The sequence below is a fragment of the Aquarana catesbeiana genome, linkage group LG06, assembly GCF_042186555.1.
Source record: "Aquarana catesbeiana isolate 2022-GZ linkage group LG06, ASM4218655v1, whole genome shotgun sequence".
Classification (NCBI taxonomy): Eukaryota; Metazoa; Chordata; class Amphibia; order Anura; family Ranidae; genus Aquarana; species Aquarana catesbeiana.
In genome coordinates this window covers 197,325,253-197,346,528 of record NC_133329.1, presented here as the reverse complement: position 1 = coordinate 197,346,528, position 21,276 = coordinate 197,325,253, and the positions used below count along the sequence as shown (strand labels likewise).

The 21,276-nt window shown below is 48.4% G+C and overlaps 1 protein-coding gene across 1 annotated transcript in view; it reads right to left on the bottom strand.

Moving 5' to 3' along the window:
* The window catches only part of RMI2 (RecQ mediated genome instability 2), a 94,120-nt gene extending 74,108 nt beyond the window's left edge, over positions 1–20,012 (bottom strand). Inside the window, exon 1 of the mRNA XM_073591195.1 lies at positions 19,595–20,012. Within this exon, the coding sequence (XP_073447296.1) occupies positions 19,595–19,889 (295 nt within the window). The 5' untranslated portion in view covers positions 19,890–20,012. The remainder of the gene's footprint in view (positions 1–19,594) is intronic.
* Positions 20,013–21,276: the final 1,264 nt, after the last annotated feature.

The following is a 21,276-nucleotide window of genomic DNA, read 5'->3' as shown; positions in this document are numbered from 1 at the left end:
AGATTTACTTCACTATTTTTCGCAACTCCAGAACTTGTCTCCGGGCGCGAGAGTGGCGGCTCCACGTGGCTTCCCACAGAGGCCCGAAGTACAGACGAGAGACCATTGTCTCCCAGCCCCTCAGCTACGCCGAACTTCCTCTCTGGGACCCCGCGGGTCTTCCGACCAGATATGTCACTTACCCCACCACTGTTGGAGGTAAACCAGTTGGACCAAGATATTCGGTCCATGTTGCAGGCACTCCCGACACGTACAGACATTGAGGCACTAGTCCTGAGGCTGGAGGAAACTCACTGACGGGACATACAGGAGGTGAGAGAGGACGTGACCAATCTGACGGATAGAGTGGCCTCGGGAGAAGCAGCATTCTCTGACCTGACGAGTAGAGTAGCGGCTTTAGAACAGACCCGTGACACCCATCGGGATATGTCCGTGGCCCTCCAGCTACATATCGAGGATGTCGAGGACCGGAGCCGCCGGAATAATCTGCGGCTTCAGGGCCTCCCGGAAGCCTCTGGAGCGGAGGACCTCAGTGTGGTGGCAGTGGCGATCTTCCACGGGGTTTTGGAATCTCCCTCGGAGGTGCTGGTCATGGATAGAATACACAGAGCCCTTGGCCCTAAATCCCTAGACCCCGCCAGACCCTGAGATGTAATATGTAGATTACAATCACTACTCTCAGAAAGAAGCCATACTACGCAGGGCTTGGGAACAGGGGGATATCGAGTTTGCTGGAGCTCACATCCAGATCTTGCCAGACCTCTCCCGAGCGACACTGAAGAGAAGAGCCCTCTTGCGCCCCGTCCTGGAGCTGGCCAAACGCAACGGCTACACATATCGTTGGGGTTACCCGCTGGCCGTCACTTTTAGGAAGGATACGAAGGTTTTCACCCTGTACGCACCAGCGGAGCTCCTGGCGCTGTTTTAGTTCCTCGAGACTGATCCCATACCGGTACCTGACTGGCTAACATACATCCAACACCCTACCGGCAGGCAGAGCTCCTTCACTTACCGAGGCTGGCAACCAGCTCACCCGCAACGCCTCAGGAGGGGACCTCGGGTGCCGTCGGGTGAAGGAGCACGTGAGTTCTGAGCTGTGATCATTCCTGTGGCCTCCTGCTCCCCCCTATACAGACTCTCTGAGTGACCCGACCATACACCCGCCAGTGAAGGTGGACATGCTGCGGCTTCCAGCCGCTAGAACCTTTTGACCCCTCCCCCCCTCTTTTTGGGACGACACTCAGTTCATCTCCAGCAGCAACCTGTAATGGCGGATCCCGAGTAGTGCACTGCAATACCCCAGTCTGGGTGTCCTATGCGGGATGCTCGCCTCCCCCTACCCTTAACCAACGTGAGGTGGACCTTTGAAGAGGGGGTTTTTGAGTCCTGCTCCCCCGAAAACACAAGGATGATGTTATTATAGACACAAACTTTGCTGCTGAACCGGAATTAGCTCTCATACACCGGTGTACTACTGTGCCCACTCATCAGGAGGGGGTGTGTTCCTGCCAGACTTTGGACAGACTACACTAGTTCTGACGTAGCTCCCCCCCCCCCCTTTTTTTCTTTTTTTTTTGTTAATTATGCTCTATATGTCTTGAAGCCATAAGATATCAACACAATGTATATTAACATGTTATGCAGGTGGGCGTTACTTCTCTGAGCTATCAACCAGACACACGCTGAGTTCAGTGCTGGGGGATGCGGGTTTTCATGCAAGGATACCCGCACCAACTTCTGGTGGACCATGGGGCCTCGGTTCTCTGCCTCACCTGCTCAGGGACCCAAGCAGGGGACGCGGGGATGCAACTCCATACGGCCGCTTGCTGACGACCACAGGATCCATCTGGGACCCAAAGTGCCGGACATTGGGGATCTTGCCGAGATGTGCCATGGTTGGGGGGACGGGGGGGGGGGGGGGTAGCACCACGGGGTCAGGTCTAGTGAGACCCCAGATTTGGGGACCCTTTTCTACCCTTCATGCCAAAGGTTTCAATTCAGGGGAAACGGGAGGAAGCAGTAACCTCCTAATCGATGGCAGAGTAGATGGGAGGGACACTTCTTACCCACACATAGCCTGGGGCTGGACGGGAGACCACGGTTAGGCAACAATATGATTACCCAGCTCATGTGTTTTTTGTTTGTTCTTCTATTTGTTCTTTGTACCTGTCTACAGTTGCCATAGGGAGGCAGTCACATTCTCCAACTATGCGCATTATATGTGGGGAAACGCACCTCTAATTCGCATAGGTGTGAAACCGGGCTTAATCTTGGGTGGGGATTTTAACTTCCCACTGATCCCTGCGGAAGATACCTCGTCAGGGTCTTCTGCACCATCGCCGGGCATCCGGAAGCGAATCGCAAAATCCCTCCATAATGCACAGTTGGTTGATGTCTGGCGCCTGTCCCACCCCGGCGAAAAGGGACTACACTTTCTTCTCCACACCTCATCAAGTCTACTCCCGTATCGATTACTTCCTAGGCCCACATACCCAGCTGCATGCGGCTCGCGACACCTCTATAGGAACCATTACTTGGTCGGACCACGCTCCAGTGCTAATGTCCTACGCCCTGTCTGAGGATATCACGGCTTGAAACGGCACATGGAGACTGAACGAGAGCCTCCTACAAGAACAAGACGTAGTAGCTGAAGTAGTCAAAGAAATAGGGCACCATTTCCACACCAACGACATAGCCGACAGCGACACAGGCACGGTCTGGGAGGCCCACAAGGCGGTCATTAGGGGAGTGCTTATTAAAGCACGGCGCCCGGATCAAATATCAGCGTACTACTCAATTGGCATCCCTTCTGCGCACTCTACAAGCCGTAGAAGCTCGACATAAACACGCCCCGTCACAATCGTCAGGAACGGACCTCCTCAAAATTACAGACCTCCTCCACTATAGAGCCAAAAGCAGCAATACAGGTCTGCCGTAAGTGTACATACGAGTCAAGTAATAAATGTGGAAGACTGCTGGCCCAGTCCCTCCGCGCACTGAAATTGGCATCCTATATACCCCACATTACATCCACCTCCGGCCGTACAACCTCCATGCCTCAATACATCACTAAGGAATTCCAACTTTTTTACAAATCGCTCTACAACTTGCCTACAACCAATCCGTCACAGGAACATATCTTGGAGTACAAATTCTCCTCCCACATGCCCTCTTTGACGACCGACACGAGAGACCTCTTGGATGAACCCATCACACTGCCAGAGCTTCAACTGGCAATAGGGAGCACTAAACCAGGAAGGCGCCGGGGCCTGACGGCCTCACGCTCCAATATTACAAGACCCTACTCCCTGTCCTCGGAAATCACATGGTTAAACTTTTTTAACACCCTGGGTACAGGGTCAACGTTTCACGAGACAACCCTACAGGCAAATATAGCAGTGATCCCAAAAGACGGCAAAAGACCTATCCCTCTGTGGGATCTACAGGCCCATCTCCCTATTGAATACAGACCTTAAACTGTTCACGAAAATCGTAGCCACTAGAATACAGCAACACATCCCTGACTTGATTCACTTAGACCAGGTGGGATTCGTACCACTTAGGGAAGCCAGAGACAATACAATTAAGGTGCTAAATTTGCTTCATATAGCCAGCACCACTAAAACCCCATGTGCGTTTATTGGGACGGACGCGGAAAAGGCCTTTGACCAGGTACACTGGCCATTCATGTTTTCGGTCTTACAATATATAGGTCTGGGCAGCAAAATTTTGAACTGGGTGAGGTCTAATCCATCAGCCAGGGTTAGGGCAAACGGGGTCTTATCGGAACCCTTCAAGATCGCTAATGGAACCAGACAGGTCTGTCCCCTCTCACCGCTCCTGTTCGCCCTGTCCCTGGAGCCCTTTTTGTGCCACGTGCGACTTAAACCTAGATATCACAGGGGTAGAGGTGGGAGACTCGCAACAAAAAGTATCCGCATATGCGGACGACATGATGTTCTCCCTTACAAAACCAGTCATTTCCCTTCCAAATCTACTACACGAATTTAAAATTTATGGGGCACTGTCTAATCTAAAAATTAAATTTTACCAAGTCGAAAGCCATGGGGGTGGGTATATCCCAGAAACAACTACTACAACTCCAAACAAACTTTAATTTGAAATGGACTAACACCGCACTGAAATATTTGGGCACCTACATTCCACCAAAATTTTCCAATCTATTTAGCCTGAACTTCTCTCCTCTGCTAAAATCAGTTCGGTCTCTTCTTAATGCTTGGCACACGGGCTTACACTCGTGGCTAGGTCGCTGCAACATACTGAAGATGAGCAACCTTCCTAAATTTTTAGATCTTCTCCAGGCCTTGCCTATCCATAACCCGGCAGATAATTTTAGGATGACGAACTTGTTATTTATAGAGTTCATTTGGGCACGTAAACCCCCACGGCTGAGACGGGCGCTACTCTCCCTACCCAAACATCACAGCGGCCTGGCCATGCCGGATATACGTACTTACTATTACGCGACACACCTTAATAGGCTTATAGATTGGTGCCGCCATCACAACGCTAAGCTATGGCCCAGAGTGGAACAGACATAAAGTAGTGTACCTCTGAACAGAGTACCGTGGTGCTACACATCGCTTCCCACAGGTGTCAAGAGGCACCCCCTCATCGGCCCCACAATACAAACTTGCGCCAGACTCTTACACCAGACCACACTCTCCTCCAGAGACTCGCCCCTGACCCCTATTTTAGGCAACCCACAATTCGCACCTGGTATTAGCGACACACTTTTTCAAACCCTAATCAGGTTGGGACTTTTTCAGGCCTCCCATTTTCAAACGGGAAGAAGATGGGTGTCGCTATCTGAACTTATGGACCCAGTAGGACCCTTCCGATTGGACTGAGAGCACTCCAATTAGACCATTTCCTAAAGTCCATGCCACTCCCTAGAGACCCTGACCAACCCCTCATGACCTTTGAAGAATACTGCTCTGACTCGGGAACCTTGCCACACACGCTATCGCTCACATATAACCTGTTAAATATGCCACCAGATGACTTTCAGCACCCAGGTATAGCCGGATGGGAACGGGACTTGAATCGATGCTTTAATCCGAGACAGCGACTTCATATCTTCCATTTCGCACACAAATCTTCCATCTGTACAAAAGCGCAGGAGACCAATTATAAAATTCTGTCTAGGTGGTATAAAACCCCAGCTCAATTGCATGAATACTTCCCTGCAACTTCTGATCTCTGCTGGAGATGCCGGAGGGAGAGAGGGGACATCCTACACATCTTTTGGTCATGTCCCAAGCTCAAAAGCTTTTGGGAGACAGTCCGCCAAATTATGCAAAAATTTACGAAAGGTCCCATTCCGGATGATCCGGCTTTCTTCCTCCTTCACTCCACGAGGATCCCAGTGAGAGTGTACAAGAAATCTGTACTTCGACATCTCGACTCTGCCAAAGCTTGCATCCCCTTCCTGTGGAAATCTCCTCACCCACCGACCATTGCTATGTGGCTTAGAAAAGTCACCGAAATAAACAAAATGGAAGACCTCATACTCACAGACAGGCACCAACAAGACACATACTCTAAAACTTGGTCTCCGTGGAACCTATTTGTGTTCTCAGTTGAAGGCCAGGCCCTCAGGGGCAATGACGTAGATGCCTGAACTTCGAGGCATTCCTCCATCTACTTCTTTGCTCAACGACATATGTATCGATATAGGCTCTGACACGCTGAACCTTGGACACCCCAGGGATCCATGCTCCTGGGTCCCCCCCCCCCCCCCCCCCCTGACTCTTTGACTTTTAATTCTTTTCTAAGATCTGTAATCTACAGACGTTTTTATTTTCCCTCTTTACTTTTCATTTAATTGTAAAAAAAGGTGCCGGGAGAGGCGAGGCCCGTGGGAAGATGCATCTGTCTCACCATCGTGTGGGCAGAGAATATCTCATGGTGGAGTAGAATATACAGTGCACTAAAGTATGGTGTAAGTGCTAACCAAGCCAGTATGATAGATCAGGACCTTCAAAGATGTACCTGTTCATAATTTTATGGACCCCCACGAGGTGTGTTCTCGTCTATAACATATAGAACTGTGTGTCTTCTATGTGCTACCCTTTTAATTATGTTGACCCTGCGGCTCTTGTCTGTTCCAGACTGTATAAATAATACTTTTTTTTTTTTTTTTTCAAAAGTCCTGTAAGGATGTTCCCAATCAGCATACACTGCCTGTTCCAGCAGGGGGTATAGCAAGAAAGTCTGTGCAACCTGAAAAGGTCTCAGAGATCCCAAAAAAAAAAAAAAAAAAAAAAGAAGGACCAGGGGGGCTCAGTCACCTCTGCAAGAGGCAACTTAAAAGGCAGAATGAACCATTTCGGTCAGAGTCAGGATCAAAAACCTCTGCAACTGAGAGGCAGACATCGAGTGGATATCTTCTTGTCCAGATTGCTCGGAAGCAGACTCATCTGTCGGGCACTCCACCGAACCGAATCCTGAGCTTTAAGCTCTTCCCCATCCCCAACCCATTACTGCTCCAGACGAGGAGACTCCAAGGAGGGGGATCTGTCACGCTTCCTGACACCCTGCGGCATGGAGGCAATTCTGTGCTCTAACCCGGCTAGGGCTGAGGACAGTTCATCCCTAGTGATAAAGGGTGAAGTAGCAGCGTTGACTGTAGGCACAATACCAGATAGGCGCAGCGGCTCAGATTGCCTGGGAGCCTCTGGTCTTTCAGGGGATACAACACTAGGGATACGACTAGGTTCATCAGGGACTACTGATGACGTAGGTGTGGCCTTCCCTGTGGTGTTAGTCCCATTCCTCTTTTTGGAAGACATTCAATGATGCAAACAAAGAGTACTTGGGTGTAGTTAAAACACCTCAAAAAGGGAGACACTTTAATAGGTCTTACAAAGCCCCTATGCAACAATCCTGCTAAACACCTTTAGCCTGCCAAGCAACACCTGTTGACTCACGTGACCCAGGTAAGGAGAATGAACCACTGCAAGTGTCTGTTCAGAGCTTGCTCTGTGTCCCACAGCTGCCTTTTGGAAGTACCACAAGCTTGGCATACACAGCTTAAATAAACTGTGTGTGTGCCCAAACATTCTATGCGTGCGCACGCATGTGCGAGGTCCCGGCGAGTGGGCATGACTGCATTCGCATACGACACAAATCTTCGTGCACCCAGACAAAGGCTACGGCGCATGTGCGGCGAATCCGCGTGTGCCATGGGCGCCAAACAAACATTAACTGCTGAGCCCTGCGGTGCTTTTGCGAACGCACGTGCGAAATGGTGAACCAAGGCGAAATGGCGCACCATCGTACAGGTAAAAAACAGCTAGACACAAGGAAAAAAAAAAAAAAAAAAAAAATAGGATTTTTTAAAACAGCTTACCTGTAAAATCCTTTTCTTTCGAAGGACATCACGGGACACAGAGCTTCAGTAATTACTGATGGGTTACATAGGTATCACTGGTGATTGGACACTGGCACACCCTATGAGGAAGTTCAATCCCCTATATAATCCCTCCCCCTTGCAGGGATACCTCAGTTTTGTAGCCAAGCAATATAGTGTATTAGAAGAGGGGCGGGACCTCTGTGTCCCGTGATGTCCTTCGAAAGAAAAGGATTTTACAGGTAAGCCGTTTTAAAAAATCCTATTTTCTTTCTCGAACTTCACGGGACACAGAGCCTCAGTAATTACTGATGGGATGTCCCAGAGCAATGCTACCTGAGGGGGGGGAACCACGACCAAGTAGGTTGCAATCAGACCTGAGGACCCTGTACCGCTGCCTGCAGCACACTACGCCCAAAGGCGATATCCTCATGCCTTCTCACATCCACCTGATAGAATCTGGTGAATGTATGAACTGAAGACCAGGTTGCGGCCTTGCAGATTTGAGCCATAGAGGCCTGGTGATGCACTGCCCAAGAAGCACCAATAGCCCTTGTGGAATGTGCCCTGATCTGAAACGGAGGAATCTTCTGTTTCAAACCGCAAGCTTGAATGATCAACTGTCGAATCCATTTAGAAATGGTAGCTTTTGACGCTGCCTGTCCTCTATTGGGACCCTCTGGCAGCACAAACAAAAACATCCGTCCTGCGGATCTGAGCAGTTGCCCCTAGATAGGCCTTAACTGCTCTTACTACATCCAACGAATGTAGAGATCTCTCTTCCGGAGAACAGGGATCTGGAAAAAAGGAAGGTAGAACAATGTCTTGGTTTAAATGAAAATCAGAAACCACCTTCGGTAAAAAACTAGGATGAGGGCGTAGTACCACTCTATCCTTGTGTATAATCAAATAAGGCTCCTTACAGGAAAGAGCTGCTAATTCTGATACTCTTCTAGCAGAAGAGATGGCCACCAGAAAAATTAACTTCCTTGTCAACAACAAGACCAAAGGAATCTGACTTATTGGTTCAAAAGGCTGTTTCTGTAACACAGCCAGGACCAAGTTCAAGTCCCAGGGGTTTAGGGGCGCTTTAACCGGAGGATTAAGACGCATCACCCCCTGCATAAAGTTTCGGACCAAAGAATGCGAAGAAAGTGGCCGCTGAAATAATACTGATAAAAGCAGAGACCTGGCCCTTGATGGTACTCAAGGCCAGCTTCATCTCTAATCCTAATTGTAGAAAATCAAGAATTCTACCTATGGACATATTTCCTGGGATGCCAACCTCTGGATTCACACCAGGTTATATAAGCTTTCCAGACTCTATGATAAATCATCCTGGAAGCTGGCTTCCTTGCATTAATCAAGGTAGATATGACAGGACCTGAGAGCCCACGACTCTTCAGAACGTGGGTCTCAATAGCCAAACCGTCAAATTTAGCATTTGTAAGGCAGGATGGAACACTGGACCTTGAGATAACAGGTCTGGGCGTTCCGGTAGGGTCCACGGGGAACCTACTGTCATCCTTACTATTTCTGCATACAAAGTCCTTCTGGGCAAAGCGGGGGCCACCAGAAGTACCGACTTCCTTTCCTGCCTGATCCTGCGAAGGAGTCGTGGTAATAGCAGAATAGGCAGGAATGCGTAAATCAGTGAGAACCGATGCCACGGAATCACCAACGCATCCTTCCCGCATGCAAGAGGATCCTTAGTCCTTGCCACAAATCTGTCTATCTTTTTTGTTGAATCGGGATGCAAAGAGATCTACATCTGGAACCCCCCATCTTTGGCATATGGCCTAAAAGACGTCGGGATGCAGAGACCATTCCCCTGGAAGTAACTGCTGGCGACTTAGATAGTCCGCCTGCCAATTCTCTATTCCCGGGATGAAAACTGCCGATATGCATGGCACATGCATCTCTGCCCAGACTAAGATCTGGTTCACCTCTTTTTGAGCAGCTCGGCTCCAGGTGCCTCCCTGATGATTGACATAAGCCACTGCTGTGGCATTGTCGGACTGGATCCTGACCGGACAACCCTGTAGCCTGATAGTCCAGGCCTTTAGAGCTAGGTGTATCACCCGGATCTCCAGAATGTTGATGGGTAATGTCCTCTCTGTCTTGGACCATACCCCTTGGACCGCAGCCTGTTCCAGAACTGCTCCCCACCCTGACAGACTGGCATCTGTTACCACCGTCCAGGTAACCGGTAGAAAGGATTTCCCCTTCTGCAGGTTTTCGGGTATGAGCCACCAATTGAGGCTCTGACGCACCGCATGCGACAGGTGCATCGGAAAGTCTAATGCCTGAACTTTCCTGTTCCAGGTCGACAGAATACTGTGTTGCAGCATTCTTGAGTGAAACTGAGCATAGGAAACTGCTTCGAATGAAGACACCATCTTCCCTAGTAGCCTCATACAAAGACGGACTGAGGGACCCTTCTTGGTCCTTACTGTCAGAATCAGCTCTCTCAAAGCAGTGATCTTTGCCTGGGGTAGAAATATTTTCTCCTGGCCTGTATCTATAATCAGACCTAAATACTCCAGTCTTCTTACTGGTTTTAGGAAAGACTTTTCTAAGTTGAGGATCCAACCCAGGTGTTCTAGATACCTGACTGTGGTCCTCAAGTTTCCATTCAAAGAGGCTACCGACCGGTCTATCAAGAGCAGGTCGTCTAGGTATGCTATGACAGCTATACCCTGAGCCCTTAATCTGGCCAGAGGAGGAGCCAAGATCTTTGTGAACACTCGAGGTGCAGTGGCTATCCCGAAAGGCAGAGCCACAAACTGGAAATGGCGCCCTCCTACCTCGAAGCGCAGAAACTTCTGATGAGCAGGAAAAATGGGCACATGCAGATATGCATCTCTGATGTCTATTGATGCCAGAAATTCTCCTCCCTGCAGGGTGGGAACTACTGTTCGAATTGATTCCATGCGGAAGGATTGAATCCTTAGGAATCGGTTCAGATCCCTTAAGTCCAGAATGGGCCTGACATCCCCATTTGGCTTTTGGACCGTAAAAAGGTTGGAATAGAAGCCCAATCCCTGGTCCTTTGCGGGAACTATCATAATGACCTCCTGCGACAAAAGTCGCTCTAACGCTAGAAGGAGCGACTGCTTTTTCTCTGGGTCTCTGGGAACACCTGATCTGAGGAACCGAGGAGAGAGGAATTCCTGAAACTCCAGCTTGTACCCTAAGGTTACCGTGGAGATTACCCATCTGTCCTGGAAGTCCTCCTGCCAGAGCTCTGAGAACTGTCGCAGTCTTCCCCCCACTCGAGTGAGCGGGGGTGCCCCCTCATGCAGGAGGTCTTAGTGTTTTGCCTAGTAGGCTTCTTTCCCCAGGACTTCTTTTGTCCCTGGGGTTGACTCTTGTCTCTGGACCCTGATGGAGGCGGCCGTCGAGACTGCCTGGAGGCTGAAGCCCCCGGCGCTGGGGAAAGAGTCCGTTTGAAAGAGGGACGCTTACTCTTCTTCTTGACAGGTAAGAGAGTGCTTTTCCCACAAGAGATTCTCTTGATATAGTTATCCAAGTCCTCTCCAAACAACCTTGCACCACGAAATGGAAACCCAGCCAGTAGCTTCTTACATGGTGCTTCGGCTGACCAATTTTTCAATCATAGGATTCTACGTATATGCACCAACTCCAGTGAAACACGGGAGGTTTGCACGATAGAATCTCTAATGGCGTCAACCACAAAGCATAAGGCCGCTGGAAGGTTAGCAAACCCCTGGGCCTGCTGTTCAGGTAATACTTTGATGACCTGCTTAACATGGTCTCTTAAGTATTGACAGACTCCAATCGCTGCTACTGCAGGTTGGGCCACTGATCCTGCTAAGGAGAAAACATCCTTCAATAGGGATTCCATCCTTTTATCTACAGGATCCCTGAGCATCTGAGCATTGTCTACAGGACAAGTCAGGCTATTATTTACGGAGGAAATGGCGGCATCAATAGGCGGTATTCCCCACATTTTAATAAACTTTTCTTCCATCGGATAAAGTGTTGAAAACTTTCTCGGTGGAAAAAAACGCTTGTCTGGGTGATCCCACTCAGAATAAATGAGCTTTTCAAGTAAAGTATGAACAGGAAAAGCATGTGCTGCTTGGAAAGGTTTCAGTGACCCCAAAGCAGAAGAGGATTCTTTAGCAGTTTCAGGTATGGGCAACTTAAATGTGGAGCGGACCAATCCAGTAAGGATCTGCACTAAGACTTTCTCCTCTTGGGAAGTCGCAGAGAGTCCCTCTCCACCTGATTCCTTCGAAGAGGAATCATCCGTCCCATCCCGATCCTCTGAAAGGGATTCATCTCCTTTATCCCAGAGCTCCTCTGTCTGAGGGTCTTGGGGAACAGAGGAAAGCCTAGTGCGTTTTCTTCCACTGAGTGAAGACGTAATCACGGCCATTAATCTTTCCTCTAGACCATTAATGGTTGAGGAAAAAACCTCTTGTGTAATTTATACAGGGGCTGGAGTGCCAGAAGCAGGTGTAGCCCCTGACCCCGATGGCTCTCCCTGGCTAGCCATCCCCGGCCCATCTTTAGGGGGGGAGGATGCTGCCGACAGGGGGCCCTCAGAACCTGAACGAGATCCCCTAGTGTCTCTGGTTCCTGGGGTGCTTGAACCTCTTCTACCCATAGTGCAAAGCAACAAGGTGTGAGGTATACAAATGAACACTGCCCGCTGAGCGATGTAGTCTGGCTAAAAGCCTTGCTACCCAATGCTCAGTCTGGTGTTACTTCAGTAAATGCTGCCTAGGAGAATGCCTGTGTCCCACCTTACATGCGACCGTCAGCTCTGCGTCTCTCAGAAGGCTGTGTGCACCTGTACAGAGTGCCTGCAGCTGGCCTGAGTGGGAGTCTAAGCACCTGTGCTGACGTTCCCGCCCCCTCCTCTACAGCCCCCCCCCCCCCTCGAGTTTTGAAAAAAACGAGTGCTTCCCGCGCTGGCCGACTCTCCTGTCATGCTTCTGGAGAAAGGCTGGGGATGGGGGGGAGGGAGGCTGGTAACAAGATCTGCCTAAACGGCTATCTTCAGAGATGGTGGCCATTAGGCCGCAGAGCCCGGGTGGTATAACCACTTTCTAGACCCCTGTGGCCCCTCTCTAGCCTGGGGGGGAACATTCAAACATGAGAAATCCCCCCTTCCATCTTACCTTTTTGCAGCCGGCTTGAGACGCTGGGACATGAACAGCGATGAAAACACTGAGACAAACAGTCAGCACGTGCAGGTTTGTGCTCTTGGCAGCCCCCGGTGGTCACAATAGGCATAGCATGCATTTACCTTAAAGGAGAAAAGCCACTAGAACTCAAAAATTCTGTGGAATCTCCTCTTACCTTATCCAGCTGCAGGGTGCTGTTTACACAGACCCAATCTTCACCTCTCACGGTGGGCTCCGTTTGAAAAAACCGTCAGAGACTGGGGCCCCCCTACGAATAGGGGGATCCAACAGTTCTGGGACCGTAAAGCACCTCGCCAGAAATTAGGAAGTTTAAAGCCATTTTCTGATCTGCGGGGTCCAGCTCTCTAAAAAGAGAAGCGTTACGGGTAAAACCTCGTTTCTTCGGACACGAGGCCCGGGTACCATTCAATTCGGCCATGAAAAGAAACTTTGAATGGATCCGGTTCGCCTGGCTTGCCCCAGTATAGGATCTTAGGATATTCCCTTTGGAGCTCAGCACAGGACATCTTTACACGTCCATCACCTAAGACACTGGCGTAAAAACTGAGGTATCCCTGCAAGGGGGAGGGATTATATAGGGGATTGAACTTCCTGATAGGGTGTGCCAGTGTCCAATCACCAGTGATACCTATATAACCCATCAGTAATTACTGAGGCTCTGTGTCCCGTGATGTTCGAGAAAGAAAAGGGTACACTTTGCAAACACTCACAGCTAGCCCAGAACTCCTCCGTATGGTCACCGCACACAGATGTCCAGCCCTTAGCTAGCTAGATTGTAACAATCACTGTTACACCCCACAATAATAAAATAAAGGGGTTTCACTTACCCGTCCAGGCACAGGGCCACTTAGGAACTAAGGGCCCAATCTTCACCCTTCACGGCAGGTTCCTGTCACTTGGACCTTCAAGGACTGGGTACCTTTCATGTTTAGGGTCCACTCCCTTGGACCGGCACAGCACCCTGCAGGAAATGCCTTAGAGCTGTAGTGTCCAGTATTTCCACTCTGCAGGATCCATCGCCCGGAGGCCACATTACAGGCAAAACCTTGCAGGATCTTAAGTCTTCTTTGCGAGGCTTGGGTACCATTTATCCAAGCATAAAAGCCTGTGTCAAATGGATCCGATCGGTCAATCCCTTGATTCATTTTTGGTACCGCTTGTGGGACTAGAGACCTGGAGCTCAAACAAACCGTGCCATCCACCTTGCAGACGCTGGTAAAGAACTGAAGTGCTTCCTGTATGGGAGGGGTTATATAGGGAATCACTTCCTGTCTAAAGACCTTTTGTCCAGTGTCCATTCACCTGGAGATGTTAATGAATATTAGCCTGACTCCGTGTCCCATGATGTATGAAAAAGAAAGTACTGCAAGCAGCATCTTAAAATTCATTAAAATTAATGGGCAGCGCTTCCAAAGCACCACAAAACGGGGCTTTATATCTTTTTTTTCTTAAAACGACCGGCGCTTTAGCGGTGCTGCAGTGTGAAAGGGGTCTTCATAGAACAGTGATGGCAAAACCTTTTTGAGCCCGAGTGCCCAAACAGCGACACAAACCAACTTATTTATTTCAAAGTGCCAACACAGAATTAAACATACCAGTGGCTCTGTACAGAGGATGGGACTAATCATCCCTCTGAATGAGCCCTAAGGGACCAAAAACAGAATGCAGTGATCAGGAGTGCGTTGTGCAACATACACTGACCTACCTGACACATACTTTCTGCACAACTCACCCCACACACATACAGTACAATGTAGATCAGAGGATCCATCATACCTCTCCAAGGCCTCATCGTCCAGCTCTCTCCAGTACCAGGCAGGCAGTATTGCAGGAGTCCCCGCCATCCAGCCGCTCCTTGGTATCCCCGCCGCCGGAAGGTCAGCTAGCAGCCACTACACCTCTCCCATGGTCATGATCTGCTCCGAGCACCGCCCCTCCCCCTCCGCCATTCCATAGGTTGCAGTGCCAGAGGGACAGGCTGAATTTGGGGGTAGGGGGAGCTGGAATAGGGTGAAGCAGCAAGGAATGCCCAAATGCCTCACCGGAGGTGTAGGGGTCCGGGGAAGGCAATAAGCTGCAGCACAGGAATAACTTTACACCCCCCCCTAAATGTCGCAACTGGGGCGAGATGACTGGCTGCCCACTCCCCCTGCCGACACCACTGATGCAAGGAAGGGAGCTGGCTCCTCCGTGCCTGCACCGCCAGTGCAAGTGACTGCCTGGCTGGGGGATTCCACCTCTATGCTGGCGGCGCTGGCTCCGTAAGCTTGCGTGCCCACAGAAAGGGCTCTGCATTCCAGCTACAACACACGTGCAATAGGTTTGCCATCACTGTTATATAGAGTGAAAAATGGGGAAAAGGGGAAGGGGAAAGTCTTGGGACTTTGAGTGAGGCCGTGGCCTGGTAAGGCCATGTGCCTCTATCCCTATCAATATATAAAAATAGAAAAAGGAGCAAAAAAGGGTGGGACTTTGAAAGAAGCACGTGGTTGAATTGAATGCAATGGTGGATATTAAAATGTTTAATATTCTGTAAATACATGACTACATACATAAATTCCATATACATAGAAATACACACACTAACTGTGGTGTCATTTTCTAGAGCAATGGTAACTGATATTAACATGGTTATAAATGGGTAACATGATAAGATTACAGAGTCACCAAATGTCATGATTGGGTACACATATAATGCAAAATAACATCTGTATGGCCTATGACCTTGCTGATCCCTGTCACGAAAAGTGATGGTAGAAATATAATGTCATTTAGACCTGATAGGGCTATAGTACTATGGTACACGGCAGTTGGTAGCTGAACGAGTTTCGCAGCTTGGTGCCACTCATCGGGAGCAAGCACACAATGTAACGGCAAGTAGGTGATAGATGTTGGAATAAGTAAACTTGTATTAATAAAGGGGGGAAGATGGATGGGAAACTCCCCCCCCCCCCCAAGAAATCACTTACAGGTATATGTGCAATCGGAGGCGCAATGCCAGGGGCCGCGGGCCACCCAAAGGAATCAATGTCGGGAGCTGAGGAGACATGTCCAGCAGCGGCACCCACCACGGGCGGCAACCCAGGCAGGACTGGGCACACAGAGCACCCGTGGTATGAACCTGTGACAAGATAGTGATGCAAGAGTGAATGAGCCAATTAATAGCAATGCAGAGGCTATATGACTAGGGAAGTGAATACAGTGAGGGCTGTGCTATGTGGTAAGGGCCAGTCTGTACGGGGGGGGGGGGGGGGGGGGGAGCATTTGCTGGGGATAAATGGTCTGGGGTAAAAGTGGACAACCATAGTGAAGAGGTTGCCACCAAGACACTTGGGGACAGGAGTCAATGTGGATGCAAGAAAAGCGGAGTGACTGATGGTAGTGCAGAGATTAAAGAGAAAAAAGTTCGCAGTAAGTGGTCATCAGTTAGCAGCATTCAGTTGAACATGAACAATTCTCCAGAGGTCACCGAGGAAAACACAGAAATCACTGCTAGTTGACGCGTTTCAAAGGGTAAGTCCTCTGCTGACTGCTGTGCTCTGAGGAAGGGGGGACTTACCCCTCGAAACGCCTCAGTTAGCAGTGATTTCTGTGTTTTCCTCCGTGACCTCTGGAGAATTGTTCATGTTCAACTGAATGCTGCTACCCGATGACCACTTACTGCGATTACGTTATTAATGTTTTGTAAGTAGGCTTTATCTTCTTAATAAAATTTTTTATCCAAAGATAATGCACTAGGCTGGTGCGCCCTTTTTTCTCTTTTATCTTTGACTATTAGGATTTCCCCATCCTTGAAGGCAGCAAGGCTTATGTCATTACATATTTGTCTGGGTATCCACTTGAGCGCAGGAGTGTTTTTTTCTCTGCTATCAAGGTAGTGCAGAGACTACCTGATGATGGAAAAAGGGAAGGAAATAGGACCATAACTAAAGGGTGGGTGTAAGTGCAAAAGGGGCGAAGTGACTAATAGTGCAAAGATTACCTGGTGCTAGAGAGAGGGAAAGAGATAAGACCATGATCCAGGGAGGGCATGGAATCTGGTGTGTGTGAGAGCCATGAGTATCCGGCCCAGTCAGGGCAGCCGCCCATAAATGAGGCACACCGCCACCGGACCACCCCCAACATCACACGCACGAGCAACATGAAGGGGAGGCGGCGCCAGCACCCGGGCGGCGCTACCATAGCCATACCCAGCCCTCATGGAGATGGAAAATGCCCACCGGGAAAGCAGCGCCATGAGGACGCCGCACATTCCGCATGCAGTGTGTGAGGTCGATGCGCAGTAGGGCTGCAACTAACGATTATTTTCATAATCGATTAGTTGGTCGATTATTGTTTCGATTAATCGAGTAATCGGTTAATAACCTTAAAAAAAAAGTGTGGTGTATAATTTAGTTGATATGTAAAGTTTTTAAAAAAAAGCAATTTATTGTTAAATATATCTATGCAGTGGTAAATATAAACAACCAACTATATGGTTAGGGAGCAAAATATTGAATGCACTCTGAGAACAGACAGAAGAGATATACTGTATACACTATTAGAAGAGAAATACAGTTTTTTGACCAATTTGTTGTTAGGCAGATTAAAAAATACAAATTGCTGCAAAAACGCATTACATGCTTTTCTACAGCTTCTCCATTGAAGTATATTGAACCAAAAAAGCACTGTTTTTCGTTAAAAAAATAAAGTCCTTGACCCTTTCCAAATATGCGGCTGCTGAAAAAAAGCATATATGTGAACGTGTCCCATAGAAAACCATGTTAAATGAACTGTAGTGTGTTTCTGCAAAAAGCACCAAAAAACACAAAGATGTAAACCAGGTCTAAGACGTTTAGAAACATAATGGGGTTAAAAAAAAAACTAAAATGAGCCCTTTATAGTACAAAAAAGGCAAATAATCGCTACTGTAAGGGGTTCATTTTTTTACTGTAGAACTGAAAGTAATATTTACAGTAGCGATTATTTGCTCTTTTTGTACTATAAAGGGCTAATTTTATTATTTTTAACCCCGTTATGTTACTGGCCGATTAATCGATTATGAAAATAGTAATCGATTAATTTAATAATCGATTAGTTGTCGATTAATCGATTAGTTGTTTCAGCCCTAATGCGCAGTGACTGGGCGCCCGCCCAAGTGCCACAAAGGGCAGAGAGGCGCATCGCAGCTACCGTACAAGATGAGAACCGGTTGGCCCCACGGACCACAACACATGCCACCGGTCGCACATTACTAAAATGTAAAATACCTATGATTGCACAGATGGATCACTAAAGTAATTAAGGAACAATATGGTTGCTCGTAAAAACAAATTTTATGAAAGTAGGGTAGGGAAGGTTAAAGTGACACTAAAGGTTGTTTGTTATTTAAAAAAAAAAAAAAAAACCCATGTCATACTTACCTCCACTGTGCAGCTCGTTTTGCACAGAGTAGCACTGATCCTCGACTTCTGGGGTCCCTCGGCAGCTCCTCCTCACAGCAGATAAGCCCCTGGGAGAAGCGCTCTCCCGGGGGGTTACCTTTGCAGGCGTGCTCCCGAGTCCAACATTCGGCATCCATAGAGGCCAAATGCAGGACTCAGCCCCGCCCCCACATCACTGGATTTGATTGGCAGCAGCAGGAGCCAATGGCTGCGCTGCTATCAATCTATTCAATCAACAGCCGAGCACCCCGGGCAGAGAGGCAGTATGTCCCCGTGAGACAAGTTCAAGGGGTAGGGTAAGGTAAGTAAAATGGGGGGGCGCGAGGGGGGAGCTGGGGGCCGGTCACTGACAGGTGTTTTTTTTACCTTAATGCATAGGATGCATTAAGGTGAAAAAACACAAACCTTTACAACCCTTTTAACACTGGGCCACCAATGAGCAGAGTGAGTTGTATAAAGCCAGTTAAAGGATCACTAAAGATTTTTTTTTTTTTTTAAATAACACACAACTAACATGTTATACTTACCTCCTGGTCTTCTGGGGTCCCTCGGCGGCTGTCTCGGCTCCCTCCCGGCAAGGACTCAACACCTTCATGCAAGCTCCCTCGCATGGTGTTGAGTGCTTGCGGGCGCACTCCCGTGATACAGCCGGCGGCCATAGCCGCTCACTGTATCACTCGGCCCCGCCCCCGACACGCCGCATCATTGGCTGCGCTGCTTTCAATCCATCCACTGTAACCAGTCAATGGCCAAGCTGAGCGGCGAAGAGGATGTCGGGGGCAAGCGCGGGACTTTCGAGGGGTCAGGTAAGTAAAACGGGTGGCTGGTATTGTCGGATGTTTTTTCACAAGGTGAAAAAAACTTTTACCTTTACAACCCCTTTAAATGCAACCATGTGCTTCCATCCCTGTTTAAGTGAAGAATGGGGAAAAGGGGAAGTCTTAGGACTTTGAGTGAGATTTGCAGATGTTGTTATTTTGCATTATAGGTGTACCCAATTGTGACATTTGGTGGACTCTAATCTTTTCCTGTTACCCATTTTTAAACCATGTTAATATCAGTTACCACTGCTATAGAAATACACACTAACCGTGGTGTCATTTTCTAGGTGTATGGAATATACGTATGTAATCATGTATTTACAGAATAAACATTTTAATATCCACCATTGCATTCAATTCAACCACGTGCTTCATTCAAAGTATCATCCTTTTATATAAGGACACTTAAAAGGAAAAACACTCCCAAAAAAAAAAAAAAAAAATTTTTTTTTTTATAATATATATATATATATTTCTAAGCGCTGAAGCTTGAAAAATGCTTCTAACATAAAACAGTGGGCATGGACTCATAGGATAACACTATTCGCTTCTAGGAGCAGGAACAAAAATGCTCATAATAGCTTCTAGGAGCTTAAAAAACACCAGTATGCACGAAGCCTAAGTGTGGCAGTATGGCCCTCTGCTTCATGGGCTCACATGTGGATATCTAGAAGACTTTTTGAAGACAACGTGCCTAAAGCGGGCTTTGCACAATTTTCACAACTGGCAACACTAATTACTTCTATCACACTAAACGTGAGAAAGCCAGTAATAGTTTACTCCACATAGCGTTACCTTGCTCCAGGCATGGCTTGCCTTTAGGCGCTCTGTCAGCCCCGAAAACAGTGAAAGTGTGAGTGTCATCAGTTAAGCGCAGGCTGACGTCTCGCTCTTGCCGTACTTCAATCACCCGGCCCTGCATCCACACTAGACTGACCTCTGCCTCTACACCGCTTCTCATTTCCAACCAGAAAGACGGAGAAGCACCGAGCCGTTTCTTACACTCCTTCAGCTGAGCTGCTAACATCTTCATCGGAGGACAGCTAAACTGTGTCCAGCTGCAGGAGAGCTGGCTGTCTGTATTATTCATGGTGGAATTCAAAGCAGTTGCAGCCCTGATTAAACACCGTCATTAACTTAAACTACCCACTCTGCCTCTCACCTCTGCCTGTCTACTGCGGCGGCCATTTTTTTGGAGACCACATTTAATGCCAATTATAAAGCTGAATGTAATGATTTTTTTTAACAACACCAGGGACGGTTCTTACAAGCAAGTGTATGGTCTGTGGCTGTAGAGTGGAAATCCTCAATTCTCTGCCCCCAGTTAACCCGGTGTTCTGCCATATAGTGTCCTCGTATCAGATAGTGTCCGCCTCGTACTGCGCAGGCGCAGCGCCTGCGCAGTACGGAGGAGCAGGAGATGCCGAAAATGCCCGAAGTTGATCAGCTGACCATCAGCTGTACACGGCGCTCGGGCACCTGTTAGCGATGGCAGTGTAAGAGGGCCCCTCGCGGGCTCGCTTCGCTCGCCACGCTTCGGGCACGGCCTCGCTGCGCTCGGCAAATATTTATTCTAACTCTATGTCCACTTGGATAGTAGGGAATGATCCTGGACATAGGGTAAGAATAAATGCGCAGGCGCCGTGTACAGCTGACGATCAGCTGTTGAACTTCGGAGACTTTCGGAGTCTCTTTTGTCCTCCGTACTGCGCCTGCGCAGTACAGGGAGGACACTATATGATAGGGGACTGAATTCGATAAGACACCGGAACAGTGATCTTGTACTGTAAAGTGTGATCGGAAAACTCAGAGAAGTTTTATTGTTGGAACATATAGCCGCTATTAATGGAGCAGGGCTGTATCCGGGGGGCAGAGGATTTAGGATTTTTGGTGTATTGATCAGCATACAGGACACACTTCATTGCATATAAGTATTCTCTCTGGTGCTTTCTTTAAGGTTGCGACTAGTTCCCATCCCGCAGATTCACCTAGTCAATTCTGAGGATGGGAACTAGCTTGCTCAATGTGAACTGGCTAGTTCCCATCCCACAGAATAACCTTTTTGCCCCCTAGTGGTCAGGTCATGTATAAGGATGGGAACTAGACAGTTCACTATGAAGGAGCTAGTTCCCATCCCGCAGATTCACCTAGTCAATTTTGAGGATGGGATCTAGCTTGCTCAATGTGAACTGGCTAGTTCCTATCCCTCAGAATAACCTGTTTGCCCCTAGTGGTCAGGTCATGTAGAAGGATGGGAACTAGACAGTTCACTATGAAGGAGCTAGTTCCCATCCTGCTAAATGACCTTTCTTCATTATTACCATACAGGTATCATAGAGGGATGGGAACTAGACAGTTCACTATGAAGGAGCTAGTTCCCATCCTGCTAAATTACCTTTCTTCATTATTACCATACAGGTCATATAGAGGGATGGGAACTAGACAGTTTACTATGAAGGAGCTAATTCCCATCCTGC